Genomic DNA, 19703 nt, shown 5'->3' with positions numbered 1-19703 from the left:
AATGCAACCTGGTGTCACATGGCCCTCCTGGGGTCCCCTGCCTCTTCTGTGTCCCTTCAATGGACAGGAACTGATTGGTCACCTTGTCCAGGCACTGTGCTTGGTGGAGGACACTGGCCGGGGGGGACAAGCATCCCTGCCCCCACAGAGGGAAACTCTGTGTGACAGCAGAGTGGGTCAGGCTACAAGGAAGGAAAGGGAAGCCCAGGGAGAGGGAACAGTGTGTTCAAAGCCCCACTAAGAAAAGAACCTGGCTCCTGGGAGAACTGAAAGATCAAGATCCCTGGAACTCAGGGATCATTTCTTCAAAGGATTGGGTGTCAAAAACCATTGCACATTCATACAATAAGTTGCTAGCCATCAAGTTAGAAAAGAAAGTAAAACAAAATAAATGAACAACAACAAAAACCTGCCTGTGTTCATTGCAGTATTATTCACAATAGCCAATACTTGAAAACAACCTAGGTGTCCAGGATGGATGAAAGAATAAGCTGTGGTATATACATATATACATAGACACACAATGGAATATTCCTCAGCCATAAAAAATAGAGAAATCTTGCCATCTGCAACTACATGGACAGACCTGAGGGGCACCATGCTAAGTGACACATGCTAAACAGGGACACATGCTAAGTGAAATAAGTCAGTTAGAGAAAGGCAAGTAGTGCATGATCTCATTGATACGTAGAACTTTTTTTAAAGTCAAATACATAGAAACAGATTGTAGAATGGTGGTTGCCAGGAGCTGGGGGGTGGGGGAAACCAGGAAGTGTTGGTCAAAAGATACAAATTTTCAGTTACATAAGATGAGTAAGTTCTGGGGATCTAATGTACAGCAAGGTGACTATAGTCAATAATACTGTATCTACCTTATACTTGAAAGTTACTATTGAGAGTAGCACAAAACAACCACAAAACAAAAAAATGGTAACTATATAGGTGAAGGACCTGTTAACTAACATTATTTAGGGAAACGTTCTGCAGTATATACATGTATTGAATACTGTACACCTTAAACTTACAAAACGTTATATGTCAACATCAATCAGATCTCAATAAAGCTGGGGGCAAAAAAAGAATAGACTATTGATATCACCACAGGTTGGATCTCAAAAAACATGATGAAATGAATGAAAGAAGACAGCATTTACACAGAGAGTTATTCCATTGATACAAAGTTCTAAACACAAGAACAAATCTATAGTGTCAGGAACCAGATTCATAGTTATGATTGCAGGAAACTGACTTGGAGAGGGTAAGAGGGAACTTGCCAGAGTGATGAAAATGTTCTAGATCTTGATCAGATTTTAGTTATACAGAGGTATACATTTATGAAGAATGTACAAGTAAGATTTATTTTACTGTATAGCTACAAAGTATATCCTAAATTAGGCTTTAATGTAGTTCGTATTTAAAAAGAAAAAAACAAAACATATGTTTGCTAAAGGATGAACCAGAGTGAGGTAGAAAGCAGGTTCTGGATGCCAGGCCTGGACAGAAATCCTGAGCCCTGTCACTTCCTAGCAAAAATCCCTCAGCTCGCTATACTTTTGAATTTATAAAACAGGGACACTAATAATATTCCCACACTAGATAGAACTCAACAAAAGTAAGCTTTAAAAAATAAGGTGGCCTCGAGGCTGCGGGCCCTCCCTCGGCAGAGTGTGCCAAGTCCTGGGCTGGGGAAAGAGGGCAGCCTGTGAGAGTAAGGTCTGCAGGGACTACAGCTCCCAGCACGACCCTGATGGAGCGGGGCACGATGGGAGTTGTAGTCCTAGCCGGCTAATTACCCCCTAGGATGCAGTCTGCGGGGATGCCCTCTGCATCCCAGGCCTGAGCAGGTATTCTCACTTTGGTCTAGGCTGGCTGTAGCAATGGACAGAAGCATTCTCTTGTCACTAGTCTCCCTACATCCCGAAGAAGGTTATCATCATTCCCATTTCACAGAAGAGGAAACTGAAGCTCAGAGAATGACCCACAGAGAGGAACCAAGATCTGCTGACCTCAGAGTCTTTGCTCTTTGTATGTAGATCCTTGACACCTTCTTGCCCGCTCTCTCTCTCTCTCTCTAGCGCGCGCGCGCGCGCACACACACACACACACACACACACACACACACACAAATTCCGAAGCTGAGTGAGGGGAACAAACTCTCCGCAAAGCAAAGGGTCTTTGAACGGCCACAGGCTCGTATTATCTTTCCTATTTAGTCACTCATCCAAGGTCACACAGGTAGCAAAGGGGTCGCCTAGGGTGCCAGACCCTGTAAGCCTCGCCCTTGCGCGCCCTTTGCGGCCGGACACTGAGTGGGCGTGGCCGAGACACGCTCCGCCTCCTTCCACCCTCCGCTCCCGCGCGCTTGGTGCAGTCCAGGTAGTTCCATACGTGCGCGGGAGTGAGGGTGAAGCTACGTTGCTGCTGTAGACCCCGCGCGCGCGCGCGCGCGCCCGGGTGAAGAGGTCTGTGGATCGTTCCACTGCGTGGAGCCAAAGGGGGAACCGCGGCAGGCGGCGCTCGGGCCGCAGCGGGACCAGGACCCCGGGCTGCAGCGGGAGCAACGCGCCGGCCGCCCGGTGGGGTTAGAGCCCCGCCGCGGCCCCAGGTAACGCACGGCCTGGACCCTGCTCCGTGCGCCCTAGGCGCAGGGCCAACGAGGATGGAGCGATAGGGGGCGGCAGTGGGCTGGCAGTGTAGCGCAGGGACCTCCAGCGAGGCCAGAGTCCGCTGGGCTGCGTCCGCTGGGCGGGAGCTTGCTGTCCTGGGACTCTGGGCCAGAGCCGCTCCTCCCGCTGTCTAGTGTTCCAGTACGGGGAGCCCCTGGGAACTACAAGTCCCAGAGTGCCCTGCGCTCCACGCATGCTCCAATCGCAACCCCTGGCGAGTCCCGGCTAGAGCTGGAGCCCAGGAGTCCGGGACAGAGCTGCAGTGCTTTGGCCTCCTTAGGGCTGTCCCAAACACTTTACCAGCGCTCCTTGTCCCAGCTGCTGGGGATCCAGGGCGACCCGAACCTTGCCCTGGGGCTGCCTCGGGTCGGAAGAACAGACCACTGTACGCCAGCGGCGTGGGTACTGCTTTGAGGGTAAAGGAAGGCGCGGGGGCACCAGAGGGTCTGTGTCTTGCCCAAGGTCACATATTCTGTTGCCTGAGGGCTATGAAGCCCGAATCGAGATGGGTCCGGGGTGAGAAAGACGATGTGGGTGTAGGAAGCTGGCCTTGTTGGAGGGAAAATGGGGAATTCAGCTGGACTCATCTCCCGTGAGCTGCCAGGCTTCCACATTCTTGCAGCCCCCGATTTTCATCTCTGGATGCTGTGGTGACCCATACTCGCTCCTTCCTTTGCAGACTCTATGGGTTCCACGGTGACAGCTATAGCAGGGAGGGAGTCAGAAAGGGGATCCCCTCCCATTGCCCTACCCACAAAGCTCACACCTTCAAGCGCACGGTATCTTCCAGTACTGTGGAAGATGAGCACACAGTGGAAGCCACTGTTGACTCACAGTCACCCCTATTTTCACTGGACAAACTGTGAGCCTCGTAGAGGTGGCAGCTTTCTCATATCTAGGTGGTTGGCTTCTGAGGCATTGCACTTAACCATCAGTGTCTGCCTGCCCTCTCAGTAGCCTGTAGGAGATGAACAGCAGTGCTGCACACACTAAGTGCTCAGGAAATGTCATTTGTCACTACTGTTATCATCCTGGTTTTACAGAAGTGAGAATGAGGAAGAGAGAGGCCACATCACTGACCAAGACTCAGAGCTGGGGCCAGAGTGCTGCAGCCTTGAACCCAGACCTGGGAACACCTTTGTAGACAGGCCACCCTCCCCCATATGCTTAAATGGCCTCTGCTTTTAAGGGCAACCAAAGTTTGGGGCTCAGGTGTGTTCAAGCCTGCCCTAAGCAGCAAGGACTTGGCAGAGTGGGACCTATCAACCCCTACCCTAGAGTGTGAGGCTCAAGTCTGATGCTCTGGAGTAGCTGGGAGGTCTGTGTCCTGAGCTGGCTTTATCAGGCTGTGCTGTGTGCTCCTGGACCGTCCCTCAATCTCTGTGTTCTGCCAGCTTCACTTGGGAAGGCTGCTGGGCCCTGCATCTGGAGGAGGGCTTGAGGGGTCTTAGAAAAAAGGAGTGGGGTTCTTTCTGACACCTGATGGAGGGAAGGAGGCAGCCAGCTATCCAGGCTTTTAGGTAGGCAGGTGGAATAGGGGAGGCCTCAGCAGAATCCATCTCCTACAGAGTCCTGGGGTGGAAGCTGGAATGTAGGTAGTATCCAGTACTTTGCATTCAAGGGACCAGGCTTCAAATCCCTCTCTGCCATTCTTCTAGTCTGTGATCTGGAGAGGCTTTTTCCCCAAGGACATCTGTGCTTTTGATTATTGGACACTTGGAGACCCTGTGTTGGCATTTGCATTGCGTGAACCAAACTTAATGTTAGCTTAAAATGTGACCCCGTGTTTGCCCCTTGATGGCTATGTGATGGTGGGTGAGTCATGTCCTCTTTTGCCCAAACTTCCTCATCTGTAAAGTGGAGCACACACTGATACCTAGCTCTTAGGTCACCGGGATGACCAGTGAGATGATCAGGGTAGGATTTACCCAGATCATATGCAGGAGACTCCAGAACCCTGATTTCTCCACAGAACTTCATGGGAGGTGCTTGGCCAAGAGTGAGCCACCCCCATCGGTCATTTCTAGAGCTCCTTGGGCCACACTTCTGGGAACTGGGTCAAGGGGAGTCATTTCCTGAGCCATTTTCTTCATCTGTAAGATGAAAGTAACAGAACCTGCCTTCAGAAGGGCGGGGGCAGGGTGGGGTGATGAGGGTGAGGCACACAGTAGGTATATAGGCCACGGTCTCACACTGGGGTTCCAAAGCGAAGACTCATCAATGAGAGGAAAGTCCAGATTCCTATCTTCCCTGGGAAATTGGGTAAAATTGAGCTTCCTTCCCGCTTGCTCCAGAGTAGATTTTGCATGTGCCCAGGAAAGTTTTTCAGGTTAGGGTTAGGGTGGACGTGTTATTGGCCAGAACTCCAGTTTCTCCACAGAACTTCATGGGAGGTGCTTGGCCAAGAGTGAGCCACCCCCATCGGTCATTTCTGGAGCTCCTTGGGCCACACTTCTGGGAACTGGGTCAAGGGGAGTGGGAGACGTGTTATTGGCCTCTGGTCCTGCAGCGGGAAACTTGAGGGCTGTGGGGATTTGCTGAGGGTGTCTCAGGGACATAAACCGGACGGTCACATGTGAGATAAAGCAGGACGAAGATTTCCTGGCCCTGAAGCATCAGGGGCAAAGAAGAGCAACCCTGAGCTCCTTTCTTGGACATCCACCGTCCAGTGTGAGCCAGGCCCTGCTGGGGGTAGAAGGAGCAGCCCCATGAGATGCCTTCTGCTGCCCTGATGCGGTGTGATAATAGGCATGCTGCGTATTGTAGAAACCGGGAGACAGGTCAGGAGAGGCTCCGAGCAGGCAGCCTTTGAGCTGAGCCCCTAAGGTTGAGCAGAGTTTGGCCAGAGGTGAGTAGGGGATGTTGAGGACACTTTAGGCAGAGAGAATGGGACAATCAGAGTGCTGGTTTCTTCAAAGGAGTAAGTGGATTATGGAGTAGTAACTGGAGTCACTTCCTGTGTGGGGTGGTGTCCGACTCTTGCAACCCCATGGACTGGAGCCTGCCAGGCTCCTCTGTCCCTGGGATTCTCCAGGCAAGAATACTGCAGTGGGTTGCCATTTTCTTCTCCAGGGCATCTTCCTGACCCAGGGATCAAACCCAGGTCTCCTGCATTGCAGGCAGATTCTTTACCAACTGAGCTATGAGGGAATCCCAGAGTGTTAGTCACTCAGTTGTGTCCAACTCTTTTCAACCCCATGGACTGTAGTCTGTCTCTGTCCATGGAATTCTACAGACAAGAGTAGTGGAGTGGGTAGCCATTCCCTTCTCCAGGGGATCTTCCCAATCCAGGGATTGAACCTGGTTCTCCATGGCAATCCACTCCAGTATTCTTGCCTGGAAAATCCCATGGACAGAGGAACCTGGTTAGTCTACAGTCCATGGAGTCGCAAAGAGTCGGACATGACTGAGTGACTTCACTCACTCACTCACTCCTGCATTGCAGGCAGATTCTTACCATCTGAGCCTGGTAAGGATTCCCACACTGTGGCCTCATGCAAGTCGCTTCCCTTCCTTGAGCCTCAGATCCTCACCTGTGAAAAGCGATTACCCCTGTGGTGTCTCAGTGAAGGCTGAATGTCAGTGCACTTAAAAATGCTGAATCCTCTCAGGCAAGGAGGAGATTACTGAGTGAGACATGAAGTGATCATGACAGGGCTGTGTGCAAATCAAATGGCGTGAAGTGAAGGGCAGGGTGCATATAGGCCTGAATTCAAAGATAGGGAAGTTCAGCACAAGCTAGAGACTTCACAGCTTCCTGTAAGAGGTGAGATGGGAGCCAAGCTTCAAGCGGCAGAGCAGAGGAATGGATTGGTAGAAAGGAAGAGAGAGGCAGGGAAGGCCAGAGGGAGCACAGTCAGGTAGCTGTGGGAGAGAGGATGGGGAGAAGTGAGCCTGAAAAGTTTGGTGCAGGAAGCTCGTCTTGTTAAGCACAGCCCTCAAAGCTAGGCATTAGGGAGCCATTGCAGGTTCTACCCCTACACAGGCAAGCAGGGGTTGGTCTGTGTACGCACTTCGAGTGTAGGACAGATTTTCTGATTGCTTTTACGGAGTGAGAAAAATAAGAGGTTGGAAGGGATTTAGGGGGAGGGAGAGTGGCAGTAAAGGAGATGGTTAGAGAAAGGCATCCCCATTTATTCTCATGCACGCATAGTTTAATTGTGATGGAGAGAGTTTGGCATTCCAGGTAACATCTGTAGCATGCCTCCTGAATTTGATCTCTGGTCCCTACAGGTCTGCAAATAGCCCCTGGATACCATTTTCAGTTTTTGTGTTATTGGCTGCACATCCACAGTATGGTGTCAGATTGTTGCTGCTCTAAACATTACTTGGATAGGCATGTCTGTTCCCCAAACTTCCTTCAGGGTTGTTTCTATTGGATGCCTCTAAAGGAACACAAGTTTTAATGACTGGAAATCCTTAAGACATACTGTTTTGCAGTAATTTTCTCTAGAATTTTCAGTAGGTTATACGGTATAGGGTTGTTTTTTAACAGCAAATATACAAAAGCATATCGAATTAAAAATTTGTCCTCCTGGCCCAGTGCTGTCCTTCAGTTCTCCATGAGGGCAGTTATTCAGTCTCCTGTATATCCTTCCAAAAATATTCTATTCTGATACTGAATATATCCTATTTTAAAAAACATTGATACTGTTACCCTCAGTTCAGTATCTTTCAGTTTTGAAATTTGGGATTATGAAATATACCAAAGAAGCAGAGAAAATCACACACAGGCACACGCCCAACAGCCCCACTACACAGGCTTAGCAGATGTTTTAACATTCGTGCTGGTATCTCGTGTAGGGCTGATTCGGAGGTAGCCCTGTGTCAGTGCAGCTCCATCTAGAGGAGTCTAGTTATGGATTATTTATATTAGGCCTGTTCTCAGCTCTTGAATATTTTAAATATTATTCTCTTTTTTTTCCCCCATCGATATGGAGGTAATACCCCATTTTGTATAATGTCCCCAGGCAGACATGGAGGCAAAAGGGAAGGAAGCTAGGCTTTGTCTTGGATTCAAGCTTCACCTCAGCAGTGTGACCTGGTGTTAATGACGCCCCTCTTGATGTTCTTTACCTTTGTAAAATGGGTAGGTTGTAGTAATCCGTCTCATAGGAATATTGTAGAAAACTAAAGACTTCATTGGGTTTAGTTAAACTATCCACCTAGGCAAGGAGCTCTCCTACGCCTCGCCTAGAGCAATTAGAGCGCAGGTGGCCTGGAGAATTCCATGGACCGAGGAGACTAATAGGCTACAGTCTAGCGGCTTGCAAAGAATCGGCCAGGACCGAGGGATTAACACTTCCTTTTCACGCCTCCTACTCTAGCTTCAAATTGTTCCCCGCCCCTTTCCCTGGCCACGCTAGGGGCGGGGCGGTTAAATATGTTTGTGACGTCAGCGCGCGCCGGGCCAATCCCCCTTCCCAGTAAGCGTTATTAGCTTATTTGCATGAATTGCCCTTTATTGGTTCGTTGAGCAAGCCAGGCCCGCCCAACTATTTAAAGTCACCGCGCAGTATAAACATGGAGATGCGGAGCGGCTGGGCCATGATGTCATCGCGGCGCAGTAGCTCTCGGGGCTGACGTCATCTCCGGATAGGTTGCCGGCCCAGGGCTGTTAGAGCCTTCCTAACCACTCAGGCTGGCTTAAGGGACGCTCTTGCCCCGTCGAAGGTCTGGTTCATTGCACTTCAGTGTCCCAGGCGCCGCCCGCGCCCGAGGAGGGAACCATGACACAGTAAGTCCGGGCTGCGGCTCTCCCGGCAGGACCCGTTTCTCGGGCAGGGAAACAGAACCTCAGAAGCATGAGTGATTCGCGAGTTTGCATAGCAAGTTAGAGTTGCAGCCAATTTGTCTTACCCACGTAGAGGGTCTTCCATCTTTAGGTCAGGCCATGTGGCCCCGCCCCTTGCTTGTGATGGCTGCGGTCACTTTAAGTGAGGAGGTGGGGACGAGAAGGAGGTTTAAAAAAAAAAAAAATCTGCCCTCAAGATGGCGACCCATAATCACGTGCCGAGCCCCGGCGGGTGATTGGCTCTTGTCACCCCCGAGGGGAGGAGCTCTTGACAAGGGGCGGGGCCCTTGCGGGCAGCTGCCGGCTACTGTTTGCCGGAACCTCCCGGCGCGCCCCCGCGAGTCCCCCTCCCGCCCGGCGCGCGACCCCGCCGCTTCGAATGTTGTGAATCAAATGTGGGGTTTGTTACATTCCGCTGCCGCCGCGGACAGTTCTTAAAGGGCCAGCCGCAGGCAGCTGCGCAAACCCGGCCGCGTCCTGCACTGCCTCCTGCTTCCCAAGGGCCTGAGCTGGCCACGCGTGGGCCTCGCGAGGCAGACGGTCGGCGGACGGACAACAAAGAGAGAGGGCCCCGGAAGGATCTGGACAGCCCCCGGACTAGGGGGTGGGGAAGGGAGCACATTGTTCCGCAGGGCGGGGGCTCTTAAAGGGTCCAGGCAGCATACTCCCACCCCCACCTCCGCCCCCTGCCCAGCTTGGCCGTTCTAGATCGGGAACAAAGGAGTCACGGTGTGGCCGAAGGTGAGTCGGGGTCTGAGCCCCCAACTCCCGATTTCTGCATCCCTAGAACTCCTGCCCTCCTTCCCCTGGGACTGGGTATTGTGATCTAGCTGGCTCTGCAGGAGTTAATCACGGGCAGTCCGGAGTGGGGACGGCGAGGCCTCTAGAATCCGGGACCCCTCCCCACCCCCAGCGCCCACCGAGGCCAGGCCGAGTCTCCTTCAGAGGCTAAGCGCTGCGGTTGGAGAGGAAGGAGCCGCCCCCTCCCCCTGCCGCCGCCACTTCCTTTGTTGTTGCTTTTGTCTCACGCCGAGCACATGGTCCGGGATCCTCGGCTCTTAAAGTCACAGCGCTCTGGCCCCGACGCCGCAATCTGGCCTCTCGTCCCCGATGTTCCTCTGAGCACAGCACAAAGGAGTGAGAAGGGGGTGAGGGAGGCCCCGCTCTGGGCGAGTATCCGTACCATGCCCCCTCCCCCACGCCTGTCCCCTTTCCCGGGGAGGGTTGGTTGAGGAAGCTCCCCGAACCCCTCTACCTCCGCCTAGCCTACATGAGGAGGGGCTTGCCCTTTAGGGACACTGGTTTCCTTCCCCTATAATGTGACCACCTGGTTTCTTGCGTCTTGCTTATTGTGGTTTTATTTGGGAGCTCTGGGAAGGAGAGATTTCCACCCCCATTTTACAGTTGTGGCAACTGAGTCTCAGAAGGGAAGATTTCCTTGACCAAGGTCACCTAGGGAGTCTGGGCTGGCGCACGACTCTTACTTAACTCAGACCCTGGTGGTCCTGCCCTCAGCTGCCACCAGACACCACAGTTGGGTAGCTTTGCTTGTCTTCCAGGCAGTGCTGGGCCCAGCATGCCTCTTTTGGGGGGCTGGTGGGAGGGAGTAGGGAGGGGTGCTTCTCAGCCTACCTCAGTCTGCTCCTGTCCTCAGGGCCTCACTTGGCTTATCATCTGCAAAACAGCCCCTATTCCTGAGCCGCCAGGCCCAAATTATATGTTAGGGTCTCCCTCTACCAGGATGAGGATAGCTGCTTGGGGCACTGAAAGTGCCTGGGGGAGGAGATGGATGCAAGATGCATTCCCTGCTTCTGGGCAAGATTGGATTTAGGGATGGGACCCTCAGGGCTCTTTTTCAGAGACCTTATTAAGAGCCCAGCCCAAAGGATGAGTGGTAAAAGGCAGAGCTAACTAGGTGGTGGTTTTGCTGTTTGACCTTGAGCAAGTTGCTGGCTCCAACTTTGGGCCTCACTTCTTTCCACAATAGGGCTTGTCAGGATGCCTGAAAGAGAAAGCTCTTCTGATCTCCTTTAGGGCCCGCAGTAGAGATTTGGCATTAGGTAATTCTTGAGGGTACTGATGGTAATGCAAGTCAGGGTTGAAGAAGCCTGGGCCTAGGTGACCAGCCAGGACTAAGTCTGACCCGCTTTGGCTTTATAGTCTGGAGTAAGTTACTTCCTTCCTTGGGTCCCAGTTTGCTCAACTGTCAAGTGGGTGAGTTCCCCCTGGGCCATCCCTGTTCCCAGTCAAGAACCAGGGCCCCCTCCTTGATAGCTGGGGTATTCCCTGAGGGAGCCTGTCTGACTCTCTGATAGTGTAAAGCTCAGCTGATACCTGAGCTTTACAAATCACTGCAGTGGAGTTTGGGGAGTCCTTACCAGTCCCCTGGGAGGTGATTATTGGCCTGATCCCATTTTACAGATGAATAAGCTGTGGCTCAGAGAGAGGAAGCAAAGTGCCCAGTCCTCAACCAATACTGGCCCGAGATCAGGGCTGCTGCTGCTGCTAAGTCACTTCAGTCATGTCCAACTCTGTGCGACCCCGTAGATGGCAGCCCATCAGGCTCCCCCGTCCCTGGGATTCTCCAGGCAAGAACACTGGAGTGGGTTGCCATTTCCTTCTCCAATGTGTGAAAGTGAAAAGTGAAAGTGAAGTCGCTCAGTCGTGTCCGACTCTTCGCGACCCCATGGACTGCAGCCCACCAGGCCCCTCCGTCCATGGGATTTCCCAGGCGAGAGCACTGGAGTGGGTGCCGTTGTTAATAAAATGCAAGGGTTGACACTGTCACCTTTGGCACCATTGGCTACAGCTAGAGGGTTGGATTTCCCAGCTCCTTGCCACTTCCCTTTCCTGTGCTGTGGGAGTTTTTGAAGAGGCTGGCCAGAGCAGAATCCCATGGGCCTGGGCCTCTGTGGTTCTTCACCCCTGAGCCTTCACATTGCCCAGCCTTCAACAAGACAGCATAGCATAAGAGGAGCAGTTGAGGCCACTGCTATGTCCCTGGGCACTCAACTCTAGCTGACTGGCCTTGGATCTCATTTCTCTCAGTGAGATCTCCTCCACAGTGTCCCTACTTCTGAGGGTTTCTATGAGGACTTAACTGGGATGGCACATGGAAAGTATTGTAGTTCTTGTTAATAACTCCCCATCAGCAGGACTGAGGTATCTCAGGATCTCCGAGGTCAGTTAGAACAGAGGTTCTTAAGCACTGCCTGTGCTATAGAAACTGCTGGGGAATTTGGTGGAATTCTAGGCACTCTTGTTCCCCAACCTTCTTAAGATTCTGATCCAAAATGTCTAGGGTGGGTCAGGAGTTTGTGTTTCAGTTATTTGGGGGTTTCCTCTGAGTCCCTCTTGGTCTGTGTTTGCTTGGCTGGATCATAAGCAGGAATCGAGGCTGTGTGCGTGTGTGTACACATACGTGTTAGGATGTGCACTTGGCCTACAAGGGGGTTACAACCCCAGTCACCTGTGGTGGGCAGACGGGGAATGGGTCTGGGATGGCCTGGAGAGAAAGCTCATGCTCAGAGTGAGGGAGTCAAGCAGGAATGAGGGACCAGATTTTCTGCTTCACCACACACACACACACAGTCACACTCACTCACTCTGAAAGGCCAGATTTTTATGTAATCTCCCAATTTTTAATCATTGGCACTAACTTCACTGCTGCCAGACTGATTACATAGACCTGTGTTATCAGCTCTCCTGGGTGCATTTACCACATCCGGCCTGCCCTGTGCTGGATCAATCTACTGGGCCTTGTCCACCCCTCTGCCAAGTGCTGGCTGGGAAGAGCGTGAATTCCAGCTCTTCCGTGGCCTTGGGCCCTGTGCTGTCTTAGCAGGTAGAGAAGAGTCCCCCCTTTCAGGCTCATTGTGAAAGTTAGGGCCCACGCACATAAAGCCCAGTGCAGAGGAGAGGAACAAGGAGTCGAGGGGACAGTACACACACTCCTCTGTGAGCACAGAGGCAGCACTTGAGGCTGTGTGTGGAGGAAGCATAGGAGTTGCGTTCTGTGGAGGCGGGGTCCCTGCAGTAGGAACAGCCAAGGGCTGGTCCTGCTAGACGTGCCCTTTAGCTTTGCAGGGCCTGACAGATTCCAGAACTTTCCCTGCCAGGGCCTCATTCCAACCTCTGGAGTTAATGCCCCTCCCGCCCCCGCCCCCCGCAACTTGCCCCACCCGGACCCCAGCTCCTGCACCGCCTCGTTCCCACTCAGCTTCCTCCCTTAGGTTTAGGTTTTTGCTTCCTCTTTTTTCTCAGCAAGCCCTACCTCCCGCTTGCGGGCTGTGTTAGGTCAGGTTTGTACAACCCCCTCCAACCCCTTCCTCCTGCCCCAGAGGCATGCAGCCAGGCCCACCAGTCCATCAGAGGTTGACTTCCTTTATCGCTTCATTGCGTCTTGCCAAAATTCTTGGCCTGGACCCTTTCTTGTTGGCAGCAGGGTACAGCCAGAGGCTTGTAGTCAGCCCACCTCCCCGCTTTGACACTTCCTGTGGCACCTTGAGCAAGTCCTTTCCTGTCTCTGAGCCTCAGTTTTCTGTTCTGCAAAATGGAGCTGACACCTACTCTTAAGAGTAGGTGAAGTCTCACTTGGGTGGGCACTGTGGTAACAGATTATGGAAAGAAACTATACAGTCTACTCTCTTTATCCATGCGTTCACATCCATAGATGTAACCAACATTGGATAGAAAATACTGGGGGGGGGGAATCCATCAAGTTGCAAAAAGCGAAACTTGAATTTGCCCTTTAGGTAGCATTTACATCATATTTACCCAGCATTTACATTGTATTAGGTGTCATAAGTAATCTAGAAATGGTAGGAAGTCTAGGGGAGGATGTGTATAGGTTATATGTGAATATTACAGCATTTTGCATAAGGGATTTAAGCATTCTCAGATTTTGGTATCATGGGAGTCCTAGAACCAGTACCCCATGGATACTGAGGGATGACTCCTGACTTGTCTCGGACTGAGAACCCCCAAGGGCAGGAACCAAGTCAGAACCTCTCACATGTTAGTAGTGGAAGGAGTGTAGTCCTTCTTGAGCCAAGCAGGTGGAAGGGAGGAAGCTGGAGTCCCCTCAGGAACCCCACTACCTGTAGGACATATTTGTAGACCCTTGCACCACGACAGGGTTCCCTGGAGACCCACCCGGAGGGAGCCTTACACCAGAGCCACCTGGCCTGGAAGCATGTTAGCCAGCCCTCTGGACTCCCTGCAGGCCAAGGCTCTCTCTGGTCTGTCGGCCCTGAACCCCAGTGCCAGAGCACGGTGCTGCCAGGAGAGCACAGGGGCATGGTGGGCGGCATCAGTGGGCTTCTGGAACCAGGGTGCAGAAGTTTGATGCTCCTTCCCTGACCGCTTATGGAGCAAGGGACTGAACTTTCTGTGCCTTAGTCCCTTTGTCGGTTTGCCTCCTAGGGTCGTGTGCCCTGGCGCAGCCCCTCCAGCCCTCTGCCACCCCTGATGCAACCATGGGCTCTGGCAGTGACTAGGTGGGCACCCTCTGCTCCTGGGGGTCAGCGGCGATTCCCTGCAGGACCCAGCAGCAGCCTGGGCCAGCTCTGGGGAAGGTAGGACGGAACTTCCCAGTCCCATGGATCCTGGAGCCACTGGCATGGGGGCTGTCAGCCTGGGCTGGCACAGGGGCCGGGGGCGGTGGGCCCAGGGCCCTGAGCTGTCTTCCTTACCCAGTGGGTAGTGGACCTTTGGCTTCTTCCATGCTCTGTGAATGAGCAGCCCCCGTCAGTGCTACTGGGGCCTCCTCTCTGTGGTGCAGCCCCAGCCACGAGGGCCCCCTGGCCAGCCTGCCGGCCCAGGATGAGCGCTTCCCCTCCCAGCAGCTGCCGCCCCGACCAGCACACCTCCCCGTAGAGGAGCGCCGAGCCTCGGCTCCTGCCGGCGGGAGCCCCCGAATGCTGCACCCAGCCTCCCAGCAGAGCCCGTTCATGGTTGATCTCCACGAGCAGGTAGGCAGAACTCCCCACCCCTGCACTCTGCCTTGCCGCCCTGGCCTCTGGCAAGTCGGTCCAAGGAGCAGAGGAGCAATACCCTGACTTCACCTTGCTGAACTCATTGCTCCGTTCAGGGAGGCATCTTTAGCCCTGGTGTACAGGTTGGTGCATTGAAGCCCAGAGAAGGGAAGGACCTTCCCTGGGGCCACACGGTGGATGAGTTGATAGAGCTAGAGAGCCCCTCCTGGGTTCCCAGAGGACTCTCAGGGGCTTGGGGCAGGAGGTAGCAGCCAGGTCTACAGTGGGTAGGCCCCAGCTAGAGAAGGGAAGAGAGCTGGCCTGGCGGGACTTTCTCACCTCAGGGGCTGCCGAGTGGCCTCCCCACAGTTCTGGGTCTCTCTTCTGCAGGTGCACCAGGGACCTGTCCCTCTGTCCTACACAGTCACCACGGTGACCACCCAAGGCTTCCCCTTGCCTGCAGGCCAGCACATCCCTGGCTGCAGCGCTCAGCAGCTCCCAGCATGCTCCGTGATGTTCAGCGGGCAGCACTACCCGCTCTGCTGCCTCCCGCCCCCGGTGAGTGAGCGCCCACCCGGGCTTCCTGGTCTGTCTCTAGCTAAAGGCCTCAGGCTTGGGCCTGTAGCAAAACTGAGCTGCACTTAACGGCCCTTACCCAGGCTGTCAGAGTCCTCTGGGCTCCAGGCCACAGCCTTGTCCAGAAGAGTGTACGTGTATTCATGTCCAGTGGAAGGGCATTGCAGAGCTCAGGGATGGCCCTGCATCGCAGGGCCTGCTGTATGGTTTGGAGTCATCACTGTGGGCCTTCAGAGCAAGATGTCCTGCCTGGGAGGCCTAGGCCAGGGCTAGATGGTCCAGAGGGCTTCTCACTGGGTGGAATGGGCCCTGGCCCTGATCCCACAAACCTAAGACCGGACCCAGAGCCCAGAAGTGTTCTCCAGCCTCTGCCCCCTTTCTCAGCAGCTGATCCAGGCGTGTACCATGCAGCAGCTCCCTGTGCCCTATCAGGCCTACCCTCATCTCATCTCCAGTGACCACTACATCCTACACCCCCCGCCGCCAGCCCCACACCCCCAGCCCGCTCACATGGCGCCTCTTGGGCAGTTTATGTCCCTGCAGACACAGCACCCACGCATGGTGAGTCCCGGCGAGGGGTCTGGTGCTACAGGGGATGGTGGGCGGGGTGGGGGCCAGGGGACTCCCCTCGTCACTGACTGCCAAACCCCACCTCCCCCGCCATCCCCCCGCAGCCCCTGCAGCGCCTCGACAATGATGTGGATCTCCGGGGGGATCAGCACCCCCTGGGGAGCTTCACCTACTCCACCTCGGCCCCAGGCCCGACCCTGTCGGCGTCCGTGCCCATGCACTACCTGCCCCACGACACCCTGCACCACGAGCTGTCCTTCGGTGTGGTGAGTGCCACCCCTGCTCTGGCTCGAGGGTGACCGGGGAGACAGGCCCGTGGCTGACCTGCCCCTGGCCCCCCTCTCGCAGCCATATTCCCACGTGATGCCTCGGAGACTGAGCACCCAGAGATACCGCCTGCAACAGCCGCTGCCCCCGCCGCCCCCGCCGCCTCCCCCACCACCGTATTACCCCAGCTTCCTGCCCTACTTCCTGTAAGTACCTGCACAGCTGCTCCAGAGCTGTGGGGCTGTGTTCTCCTGGGGCCTTTAGTGGTTAGACCCAAACAGGGTCCCACAGAGGTCCCAGGGCTGCTCGAGCCCCCCCACTCCCACCCCCCAGCATCCCCACTAGACCAGACCTGCACACTCACGCTCCCCAGTAGGGTCCCTAGTGTGAACAGTGCAGAGTTCTGGGCTTAGTTTCATGGTGGGAATCAGGGGAGCCCCGCAATGCTCTCTGTGCCTACTGTCCTTGACCCTGGGCCCATGTGCTTGTCTCCCACTAGCTCGATGCTGCCGATGTCACCAACAGCAATGGGGCCCACCATCAGCCTGGATCTTGATGTGGATGACGTGGAGATGGAGAACTATGAGGTCCCATGGAGCCCGGTCCTGGGAAGTGGGGGCCGGGGGGACCTCCAGCCCTGGCCGCCGCTGACTCTCCCCTCCTGCCCGCGTCCAGGCTCTCCTGAATCTGGCCGAGCGGCTGGGAGACGCCAAACCCCGTGGCCTCACCAAAGCGGATATCGAGCAGCTTCCATCGTACCGCTTTCACCCGGACAGTCACCAGTCGGAGCAGACGCTGTGAGTGCCCGGGCCTCCTCTTCAGCCCCCTCCCCCAGCCTCTCTGAGCACAGATAGGTTTCTAATCTCCTGGGTGGGGCTTTGCGCCCTGCCATGAGTCTGCCCTGCCGTCAGTGTGGGGGTGACGCGCTGTGCCTCCTCCCAGGTGTGTTGTCTGCTTCAGTGATTTCGAGGCGCGGCAGCTGCTCCGGGTCCTCCCCTGCAACCACGAGTTCCACACCAAGTGTGTCGACAAGTGGTTGAAGGTAAGGTTCCCATGCTGCTCCCAGGTGTGGGGAGGGAGGAGGGGGACTGGAGGGCTTCCCTCTGCATCCTCTTCGGCATCCAGGAGTTCTGGCTCCATACAGGGAGCCAGGTCCCCACGGCAGCAGAAGAGCCTCAGATGGGATGGGGGTTGGGCGAGAGCGGAGTCTTGACATGTGGCTGCTTCCCCCAGGCCAACCGGACGTGTCCCATTTGCCGGGCCGACGCTTCCGAGGTGCCCAGGGAGGCTGAGTGAGGCCCCACAGCCACCCCGGAGAACCCTGCCCAAAGCTCTGGAAACTCGGGGGGCCCAGGGAGGGCGTGGTCCCGGCCTGCCCTGCCGTTCCTGCCTGCCTCTCCAGAGCTGGTGTCAGGGTCAGCCCGAGAGAAGCCCCTGCAATAAGCCCCTGCATTTGCCAAGCTCCAAAGACTCCTTCCCCGTCTGCCCACCCGTCTGCCCACCAAGGAGCAGCCTGAGCGCCCGTAACTCAGTGTCTCCTGTTTGCCCTCGGGTCTGTCTCCTTTTCCTGCCAGCACTGGGAGCCAGGGTCCATTCCCCTAGTGTGGCCGGTGGAGATCGTTGGCCCCAAGATGGGCAAAGGGGGAGCTGTCCAGGGTCGCCTGGTCTCTTGCACTGAAGTGGCATGCCCTCTGTGCAGGTGGCACTGACAGGCGTGGACAGATGGTGGCAGGAAGCCCAAGTGGGTCCTTCTGCCTTGACCCCAGGCAGACTCAGGCAGCCAGGCCTCTGTGAGGGTGGGGCTGGCTCCCTAGAGGGCCCTCAGCCCAGGCACAACATTCCGGCCCCAAGCCCAGGCTGGGGAGCATCAGAGCCTGCCTCCCAAGCAGGTGGGAGGCAGGCTCTGAGCTGGGGCAGATGGGCCCTCTGAGGGCCTGGGCCAGGCCAGGGAGAGTGACTTCCTGTTTTGCTGGTGGCTGCCCTCCCTGGCGGTGACGGTGCCCAGACCCTTGCCCGATCTCCCCTTTCTGTCGTTTTGCATGAACGTGAGGAGCAGCAGTTTTTGTTGATCATTTGGCCCCACATCGTGTGTAGGATCTGAGGGTGTGGATTTTTAAACAGTCCCTTTTCTTTTGGTGTAATGGGGGTATAGGGACCAACCAGGACCGAGTGCCCCAGGGGCAGGGAATGGTCCGTGCTACACCGCCTGGTCCGCATGCATGTGCACGGCTGGGGCTGGGGTGGCTGGCGGTCGTGGGTGGGGTTGCGGGGCCTGTGCTCAGCTGATAACTGCCATGCACTGTACTGCACACGTCCCCAGAGCCTCCCGGGACCGGATGCTTTTCAGGGCATTTCTCCCTCTAGCCAGGACCTGTCTCCCACCTGCCTGGGTGTGTCTCCTCCAAGGAAGTCCCGGGAGGACTGGGTCCAGGGAGGGTGTGGACCCACTTCCAGGGGCCCCCCTCCCAGCTTGAGCCCTGCCCTCCAAGGTCTGGAGGAGCCCCCATAGGGTCTGGCTGAGTTCCCCACCCTCGCCCTCGTGGTCCCATTCCTTCTCTTCTCACCCCCAGCTGGGGTTGCTGCCCTGAACGAACCGCGTGTGGGGCCGGCACATCCTAGCAGGCAGCCCCTGGCGCCTGCTGCCTCAGGGATGCTCCAACCACCCTCGTTCTCCAGCAGCGGCCCTGGCTTCCCGCCACCCCCCAGCCTGCCATGGGGCCCCATCAGCCTGGCCCCACCCCGTGGAGAACCCAAAGTCTTACTGTATATAACTCCAGGTGACATTTCTATATTTATAGCAGTGTTGAAAACCCCCACGTTTTACACAGAGAACCACGCTCTCCAACCCCCCTCCCTTCCCCACCCCCAAAAAAGGTTTTCAGAACCCTTTCCAGTTCCTGGGGCAGGCGGAAACAGGCTCACGGATTGTGTCGGCTGCAGCAGTGATTCCAGCGAGCAGCTATTGGGGGGGAAACAACATTAAAAAAAAATCACTTAAAAAAAAAAGATTTATAAGACAATTATTTAGGATGTTTGTGATTTGCCGACCTTGCTATAGATGCCATGTTACCAATGATTTCCTGTGGTGGGGGCTTGTCATTGTTTACTGTTTTATTTACCAACTTCTGGCCTAGGCATGACAGTGGGCTCCATCCCCCAGCCCTGGCTGGGCCCAGCACCTGTGTTCTGTGTTAGAAAGGTCTTATATATATATATATATAATTACATATATATATATAAACATGTAATTTGGGGGGGCCCTGTTCCTTGCACATTTTACAGTTACCTCATTTTTCCCATGTATGTATTTGAGAAAATGCTAATATATAGAGAAAAAAAAAATGGTTCTTAAAGCTTAAATGTGTGGTTTTTTCCATTCCATTGGATTCACATTGGTTTGTAGCATTTAACATAACTAGTATGTTGTATTATATATGTGTATACCGATTGAAATTTTTAACAGATTTGTACTTTTTTTAAAATGAAAGTTGCTAGTTCTGCTTGACCAAGTAGTGCAATCATTATTTTTTTTAATATTGTTGCTGATTTCAGAGGGATATTCACTAATAAATGTATGATGTATATCAAGTATTGCCCAAGCTGCTCTTGGCTGCCTGTGTCCTTACTGTTTTAATGGGAAGTAGGGCAGGGGGGCATCAGTCTGAGAGTGGGTAGGGGCCCGAGATAAGAGGGGCAGAAAAGATTGTTGTTTGCTTTGGAACCTTAAGGGAAAAAAAATGATCTCTTGATGGAGAGGGGTCTGCGGGTCCAGTTCAGTGATAACTTACTCTGAGCCAATCTGCTTCACAGGCCAACTAGGTAGGATTCTGTTGGCAACTGACAAGATTCCATCTC

General features: G+C 54.5%; 1 protein-coding gene and 1 long non-coding RNA gene across 7 annotated transcripts; one reads left to right on the top strand and one right to left on the bottom strand.

The window, feature by feature from the left end:
* Window positions 1-2366: 2366 nt before the first annotated feature.
* RNF44 (ring finger protein 44) lies at window positions 2367-19447 on the top strand. 6 transcript variants are annotated; one of them, XM_061423017.1, is made up of 11 exons: window positions 2367-2605; window positions 13885-14036; window positions 14243-14432; window positions 14826-14993; window positions 15396-15572; window positions 15686-15847; window positions 15930-16054; window positions 16348-16435; window positions 16524-16645; window positions 16791-16890; window positions 17082-19447. In XM_061423017.1, exons 2-11 carry the CDS (start codon window positions 13930-13932, stop codon window positions 17142-17144), a joined length of 1302 nt encoding a protein of 433 aa, XP_061279001.1. In that variant the 5' UTR covers window positions 2367-2605; window positions 13885-13929; the 3' UTR covers window positions 17145-19447. The 6 variants fall into 6 exon arrangements, with proteins under 6 accessions (XP_061279001.1, XP_061278999.1, XP_061279000.1 ...); XM_061423015.1 differs by lacking the exon at window positions 2367-2605 and adding an exon at window positions 8183-8403; XM_061423016.1 differs by lacking the exon at window positions 2367-2605 and adding an exon at window positions 8921-9201.
* LOC133251052 (uncharacterized) lies at window positions 6799-7830 on the bottom strand. Its single transcript, XR_009737503.1, has 2 exons — window positions 7743-7830; window positions 6799-7051 (listed from the first exon to the last, which is right to left on the bottom strand). It is a non-coding gene; the product is annotated as an uncharacterized LOC133251052 (long non-coding RNA).
* Window positions 19448-19703: the final 256 nt, after the last annotated feature.

The sequence above is a fragment of the Bos javanicus genome, chromosome 7 (assembly GCF_032452875.1).
Source record: "Bos javanicus breed banteng chromosome 7, ARS-OSU_banteng_1.0, whole genome shotgun sequence".
Taxonomy (NCBI): Eukaryota; Metazoa; Chordata; class Mammalia; order Artiodactyla; family Bovidae; genus Bos; species Bos javanicus.
Note: the sequence above shows the minus strand (reverse complement) of the source record. Positions and strands in the feature narration are given on the sequence as shown.

Excerpts from the sequence above, each read along its gene's own strand:
- RNF44 (XM_061423017.1), top strand. The coding sequence starts at position 13,930 with ATGCAACCATGGGCTCTGGCAGTGACTAGGTGGGCACCCTCTGCTCCT. Across the intron at positions 14,994-15,395 it reads TCTGCTGCCTCCCGCCCCCG|CAGCTGATCCAGGCGTGTAC; the intron begins GTGAGTGAGCGC and ends CCCCTTTCTCAG. Across the intron at positions 16,891-17,081 it reads GTGTCGACAAGTGGTTGAAG|GCCAACCGGACGTGTCCCAT; the intron begins GTAAGGTTCCCA and ends TGCTTCCCCCAG.